Consider the following 8,010-nt stretch of genomic DNA (forward strand, 5'->3'; position numbering starts at 1 on the left):
GGATGTAAGTATACATACCTTGGAGTAAGTATTTCCTTATATTGGAGCTTCTCTAATTTAGCTGGGGCCACTAACGACATGGGGATCACAATATTATCTATATCATAAGAGCTCTCACTTCGCAATCTTCGTCGTGCCGTATTCTGCAAGACAGGATTACAGTAGTTTGACAACAGTTTTGGTTATGTATGCTGATACTCCTTTTATGAGTATATAAAGAAAATATGGAGTGCCTCTAAGTTTTATAAATATATTATAAAATCTGACCATAAGATATTAAGAAAAACAAATATACATAACTTCTATGAAACAGTACATTTGTGTGTGCACACATTCAAGTCTGTTTTTAAAACCATTAAAAAATATGAATGCCTTAAAATACAAAACTCTTAGCAGAAAAGGTACTCTAAAGCACCCTAAATGACAGTGAAATCTTTGAGCCAACTCGTTTTTATTAGGAAGAACTATGAGGTAAAATGTTTGGTGAGCCATTTAATGAAGATTATTTTTTACAGTCTTCATTTATGTGTTCCTAGGCCCTGAGCGTCATGCTGTTTTTCTAAATCCGCCCATGTTTTGACCTCTGCTCCCGACCAGATAACAAAACACAAAACAATGTAAGAATAACACAAGTGCTCGATTCTTACTTAGCCTCACTAGTTTTTAACACACACAAAAAAACCATAGTCAAGAATTAATGAACAATTAGCTCCCTAATAAAATTTAATCAATATATTGTTTCTTAGTAAGATAATTTAAATACGCTAATTATGTGCTAGTAAATAAAGCTGTTAACAAAATATCCTGTTTAGGTCCCCCCCACCACCCACCAGATGCGTGAGCTTAAGTCTGTAAAGCAACTTGAAAGTTCACTGTCCAAAAACCTACTTGTGATGATGAATTCTGGGTTCTGGATAGAACATTGACATTAGTAACTGCAGTAAAAGTGCTTTGGGATCCTGGTTCTGTGCGCTGAAAAGCAAATTCTTCAAATCTAGTTCTTTCTCCTGCCATGGAAAGACCATTGAGAGTGTCATACATTAAATGTAACTGGAAAGTATCAGAATTTCTGTTTTCCTAGTTTGGTAATGTGAGTCTTGATCAGTTTATTGATTTTAATTTTTTAAATTCATGTATCAAAAAACAAAACGAAGGAAATTTTATAAAAATCTCAGTCACACTTGCCATTTTCTGGAGTCTTGACAGTTTATACCCAGTATATCATTTCTTTAATCTCATCTCCCTTTACTATGTTCGTGCTTTCTGTAACTCTTATTCAGCTGTTGAACTTCTAAGATTTACCTGGTAATTTTCTTCTCTAGTTTTTCATTTTTAAAATGTCTTTGACTTTATGATCGACTTTTTGGAAGATTTTCTTAACTTCTGACTTGATTTCTGAGTATGTTTCTCTATTAAAGTACTAATTTCTAAAAGTTCTTGTTTCCTTTTACTCTGTTTTTAAATAACACCCTATTTCAGGAATGAAACTTTCAAGATACTGATTATAAGATTATTTCCAACTTTGTTTTCTGTTTTCTTCCGTGTTCCTTTTTTCCATTTGTTTTGGGTCTCTATTTGTGCGTATATGTTTATTCTCATACTGCCCTTGTTTATATTACCACATATCTTGAAAAATAATTTCCTGTGTAACATAAAATTTAATACAGTCTATATATTATTCCAGTTGTTTAAAAACATCCTTTCTAGCTAGCTGTTTCTTCAAATCGGTATCCATGCATTAAAAATGGTTGTTGCATACAGAGCTGTCTAGTTACTTTGTAGTATAGCATTTTACCTGTGGTGTTCTTGTATTCATATTAAATCCACCATGTATAATATAGTTCAGTACATCTTGGGTATAGTTTCTAATTTATTGGGTATACTGACATACTGTACCTAGGGCATACTTCACTAACGTACATAATGTTAGAGCCTCTAGAACAATGAATAAGATCCAACAGAGTATACAGATTATTTGTTATTTAATACACATCATCCCAGTTAAGTTTTGTGTTACTAGCAGAGTTCTAGTTTCAAAGGTATCTCTCTTCATCTTGGCACTGTAAGGTCTTAAGGGCAATTCAGCTAGGTGGCTGAGTTACTTAGATGCATCTCATCCAGTTTATCAAAATTCTGAAGAAGCTGCAGCAAATCAGCATCTCCACAAAAGGAACCAGGTATGGTAATCTCTAAAGGACAACCTTGTACTAACACGTTCTGAGTCCAGAGCACAGTGCTAGAGACTGAAGTCCCATCCAGGAGAACAGTTGGTAGGAAATAACTCCGGTTAGGAAACATAGGAAGGAAATTCTTAATTTCCATAAAGTGGATGGAATCCCAGTCTACATAATTCTGAATTGACGACATGAATTTGCTGTTTGGTGTTCATAGAACCATGGATGTTTTGTGTAATTAGTGACTTCTGGGTTATTACTTCCATGAGGCAGGGCTTTTGGAGATCAGAATTTTATTATTTTCAGTTTTTACTACTGGTGCTCATGTCCTCATTTGAACTTACCTATTGCTGTTTCACTCAAGTGTCTTTTCTTTCTTCCCTGTAATAGCTGCACAGAAGATTCTGACTCTATTTGAGGCTTGCATATAGAGGAATATCCATTTCTCCATTGATTCAGAGAAGTATTACGTACTAAAATGGAAAGAAAAATGAAATTTTAGTTCCTTAACACAACTATGATGAACATGTTAACTTGCTTTTACTTTATAACATTGCAGAATATTGATATACCAGTTCAAAATGACATAAATAACATATGAAGATGAAATACCCCTAAGCTGAAAATAATAGAGTAAGATTTATTAAAAACATCTTCATGAAGTGCCCCAATTCCTATAGTTTCTCCATTATTTGAAGAGGAAAGGTGATCTCTTCTGTCTTCTAAGTTAGGAACTTTTACAGAGAAGATATGTTCAGATCTGTAAATCTTGACTGAACTTCCTCTGAATCATTAAGTTAGTTTATGCTCACCCTTAGATCTGGTAACAGTTCAGGACTAAGTAAGATTATAGAATCATAAGAGACTGGGATCTCTTGAGAGCAATAACCAGATCTCATCAAACTCTTGACAGTGCCTAGTGCCATTCTTTTTAAAGCAATGGATTTTTAAAACTTTGAAGTCATTTAATATCTATCTGCATCAGCTGCCTGAACTGTAAAATAGGGATAATAGCTATTGTGGGATTATGAGGATTGAGTGAGTTAATTCCTGTAGTGGTCACTAGAAGGATTTCTGACCTAAGTATGCAATAAATGTTAGTTTCATCATTACTGTTTTCTGTCTAAACCCTATATTTGCAATGCTGGATTAATAACCAAATTGGCTTCTTTTTTTGAAATGTTTGGAGATGTGGAAAGGATGGCTTAAGTGACAAATTCTAACCAACACTGAAAAAAAGAGTATGGATGGTCTGCCAACAGTGACAGCGACTAAGATTTCATGATGGCAAAGCACCCTAAAAATGATAGACAAAACTTTTACACATAGATGCACAGATCTACACATTTACATCCATATTAGCATGTTAAAAAATGAAACTTTTAAGTAGAACAATTTCTGAACAATCTCTGAAAGCCTAATACCTTAAGAAATTTGAAGAGCAAACTGCAAAAGCACAAGAGAGTACTGCCGCAAAAGTGTGATCATCAAAGGAGCTCTGAATCTGGAGGAAACAATTACCTGTAGTAGAATTACCTGTAGAATGACTACACATACTAACACAGCCAGGATCCTTGAAGCTTCAGCAGAGAAATGGATGGGTGGATAGATAAGGCAATGCCCAGGTGCCCCACTTTGAAAACATGTCCTGCCCATCCATAACTGCCTCTGAAAACAATACTGAGTGTAAATTTTTTCCTCTTCCATGAGGAGGATCTCAAGCAGTGGCGAAACAATCTTAACAGTCAACACGAACTTTAGAGATGAAAACACAAGACTCCAACAAGAAGTAATAGCAACAAGTGTAAAAGTTTTCTCAAGAAATATCTAATGGGTTCACAGAATACAAATTTACAAGTCTTCAAAATAATATTGCCAAGAGAAAGGCAAAAGGCCTCTCCAAAGAGACCTCAGAAATGGAAAGGATAATTGAACACAATCACTGCTCATTGGCCTGAATAACAGAATGGATATAACTAAAAATCAAGATCAATGAATTGGAACAGTAATTCTAAAACTCAAAGGAACAGTGATGGAAACAGGAAAAAAATTTCTGGAAGAGGACAAACCAAAAGAGGGTAAAAAATTGGAAAGGATAGAATGAATGAGAGGCAATATTGGAAGAAGCAATAACCAAAAATATTTACACAATAGTAACCCTAAGGTTTCAGTAACTCGAGCATCAAAGCAAATGGGGGGGAAAAAAACCCAAACATCAGTATGAAGACATCCTAAAAATTACCAGAGAAGGGGGAAATTATCACAAAGGAGTGAGAATCAGATTGACATAAAAGCAAATGCAGGAGAAAAATGGTGACTTAAAGCATTCATGGAAAACTAAACAAGATCCTAAGGTTTCTACCTACTCCCTCAAAGATTTCTACCCAAGAAAAATAATGCAGAGAAAAATGTTAAATAGTAAATAACATAGCAGGCATAATTCTAAAGTTCATTTCTACAAAGGTGTATCTAGAATTGTGAGTTGGGTTTTAAAACACCTGGCATGTATTGGTGTTCCCACAGTGTCCACCACTATTGTTTTCCAGAGTATTTTCAAGAAAAATCCAGGTAAATTCAACCCATCTCTTCTAAAGGAATTCACCACCCACCTTGTCTCATAAAAGCACATCAGACTTTGTGAAGAAACCTTAACCTTTACTAAAGTGATCCTTTTAATTTAATTTTATTCAAAAGTTTCATTACACTTTTCTCCCTCTTACTCTTTGGTAATTTGTAACATTATAATGGACTCTTGAAATAGTAGGAAATATAATTCAGAGTGTAACACACATTCTCTTTACCTATGCTCATTGTAGTAGTAACCCCAGCCTTTCAGCTTGCTTACCCAGATCCGAATTCCATCCTAAAATATATTTTGACCCAGTATCTCTCATATTCCCTGTCTTCCCTTCCTCCCTTTCATTTATAGAGAGCCAATTACATGCCAGGCATGTAATTTGATTTTTTAAAAATATAACTTGCTACAGGGATTTGGGGAAAATAATTGATTAGGAAGTTGATTATTTCCCCAAATAATTGATTTGGGGAAAATAATTGGTCAATTTGTTTTGATCAATCAAAATGATTGATTTCCTAATCAAAATAATTGATTAGGAAAATAATTGATTTCCCCAAATCAATTTGGGGAAAATGATTATTTGATTAATTGAAATCAAATAATTGATTTCAGCAGTATAGATAAGGGCTCATTAATTTGGACTAAACTGGTAGAAATACAGAGGAGCAGGTTTGAAGCGTAAGATCACTGATGGTGGGGTTTAGATAAGGTAAGCGCAGGTAAAGAAGGCTGAGCCTTAGGGTTCTGACCTGTGTGGGTTGTTGCTGTTTCTGCACTTTAAACTTTTTATTTTGACATAATTTCAGACTTACAGAAAACCTGCAGTAACAACAAGTGCCACTTTAATTCAGATTCCCTAAATATTATCATTTTACCACAATGGCTGTCAATGAAATTAAGTTGCTGACATGATGCTTCTCTATTCTAAATATGCCAATGTTTAAGGGCATTCTCTTACATAGCCACACAACTATCAAAACCAAGAATTAATGCTGTTAGCTAACTGTATAACTTACTCAAATTTCACCAGTTAGTCCTGTAATGTTCTTCACAGAAAATCCTGTATTCAGTGGACAGGTTTCTGTTTCCTCATATCTGAAATAGTTCCAGTGTCTAGTTTTTCATGACTGAATATTTTGATGAGTATAGGCCCTTAAGTTGGCTTTGGTATTTTCTCACCACTGGCAACTACACAAATCTTCAATTTTTTGTCTTTTCTCTACTTTGTTGTTAGCTGAAATGAGTAGTTGTCAAATTGCTAACTCTAATGCACAGTATAGGATAAATCCAACATCTGAGGCAAAGCACAAAACCATCTATTTACCTTCAATTTACCCTGCAAGAATAACAGGCTATGACAAGGTATGCAGTTGTATAATGGGCCAACAGCATCTGAACCACCTGGGACCTTGTTAGAATCTCAGACCCCATTCCAGACTTACTGAATTAGAATCTGCATTCTAACAATAGCCCCAAAGTAATTTGCACATTAAAACTTGAGAAACAGTGATTTGGAACACTTGACTTTTCCTCTAGATTCCAGTTAAGTATTACATAAAGCTACACTTGGCATCACCATCTTACTGGAGTTCCTTTTTGCCCTTTTCCCATCACCCTTAACCTCTCTTCCTCTGCTGTCCACTAGGCAGTGTACACACTCATCCTCTTTTTTAGAATATTTTTATCATGTTGGTACCCATAATATCATTTAATAGTCATTTGTGTGTCTGCTTCTATCATATAATTTAACTTCCCATGATTCACCTTTGATTTTTCAGCACTTAATAGTCTACTTGGCACAGAGAAGGTGGTCAATTAATACTGGGTTCTAGTTTTACTCAGTATTTATTGACCACCTTCTCTGTGCCAAGTAGACTATTAAGTGCTGAAAAATCAAAGGTGAATAGCTGGGTTCTAGTTTTACTAGAACCAGTGTTCTTGCCTGGAGAATCCCAGGGACAGGGGGGCCTGGTGGGCTGCCGTCTATGGGGTCCCACAGAGTCGGACATGACTGAAGCGACTTAGCAGCAGTTTTGCTCTGGAGAAGGCAATGGCACCCCACTCCAGTACTCTTGCCTGGAAAATCCCATGGACAGAGGAGCCTGGTAGGCTGCAGTCCATGGGGTCATGAAGAGTCGGACATGACTGAGTGACTTCACTTTGACTTCACTTTCATGCATTGGAGAAGGAAATGGCAACCCACTCCAGTGCTCTTGCCTGGAGAACCCCAGGGACAGGGGACCCCGGGTGGGCTGCCGTCTATGGGGTCGCACAGAGTTGGACACGACTGAAGCGACTTAGCAGCAGCAGCAGTACTCAATTCTACAGAAAAGAAAAACTAGTGACCAGCTATTTAAGACATGAAATTTGGGTTGAGAGTGGGAGGGAATGGGGAAAGTAGAAAAGGAGAGTAAAAGTTGCTCACTTGTCTGACTCTTTGTGACCCCTTGGACTGTACAGTCCATGGAATTCTCCAGGCCAGAATACTGGAGTGGGTAGCTTTTCCTTTCTCCAGGCGATCTTCCTAACCAAGAGACTGAATCCAGGTCTTCCACATTGCAGGTGAATTCTTTACCAGCTGAGCCACAAGGGAAGTCCAGGAAAGGACAGATTGGTACACAAAAAAGTACTGATTTGCCTAAAGTTACAGTGTAAGTTCGATGCAGGAACCAGGATACTCAAAAGCCGGTGCTCTGGGACAACCAGAGGAATGGGATAGGGAGAGAGGTAAGGGAGGGTTCAAGATGGGGGGACACATGTGCACCTGTGGCTGATTCATGTCAATGTATGGCAAGAACCATCACAATACTGTAAAGTAATCCTCCAATTAAATTAATAAAGTGAAAAAAAAAGGTAGCATTCAATTCAAATGTTTTCCACTCCTAGCTTTTAATTTTCCATTACTAACATGTCATTATATTATTGATACATCAGTAATAATTTTGTGCCTAACATTTACACTGCTCCATTTTTTTAAAGTCAGATCAATTAGAGTAACATTAGAAGAAACATAACTACAGAAGAAATATAATGACTTTGTTTTTGCAAATTCACTTTCAGTCATATACATAAATTTCATATTCACATTTCAAATGTAATAATTTTAATGCCAACAAAGGCCCGTCTAGTCCAGGCTATGGTTTTTCCAGTGGTCATGTATAGATGTGACAGTTGGACTGTGAAGAAAGCTGAGTGCCGAAGAATTGATGCTTTTGAACTGTGGTGTTGGAGAAGACTCTTGAGAGTCCTTTGGACTGC

At 36.4% G+C, this 8,010-nt stretch overlaps 1 protein-coding gene across 8 annotated transcripts in view; it reads right to left on the reverse strand.

Moving 5' to 3' along the window:
- KANSL1L (KAT8 regulatory NSL complex subunit 1-like) overlaps nt 1-8,010 on the reverse strand; it is a 125,903-nt gene that overhangs the window by 6,517 nt on the left and 111,376 nt on the right. For all 8 annotated transcript variants that reach the window (XM_010861098.1, XM_010861101.1, XM_010861095.1 and 5 more), the window contains 3 exons: nt 2,519-2,647; nt 889-1,007; nt 19-143 (listed from right to left, as the gene is read on the reverse strand). In XM_010861098.1, the coding sequence (XP_010859400.1) occupies nt 19-143; nt 889-1,007; nt 2,519-2,647 (373 nt within the window). The remainder of the gene's footprint in view (nt 1-18; nt 144-888; nt 1,008-2,518; nt 2,648-8,010) is intronic.

This window comes from Bison bison, unplaced genomic scaffold (genome assembly GCF_000754665.1).
Source record: "Bison bison bison isolate TAMUID 2011002044 unplaced genomic scaffold, Bison_UMD1.0 scf7180017864471, whole genome shotgun sequence".
NCBI classification, from domain to species: Eukaryota; Metazoa; Chordata; class Mammalia; order Artiodactyla; family Bovidae; genus Bison; species Bison bison.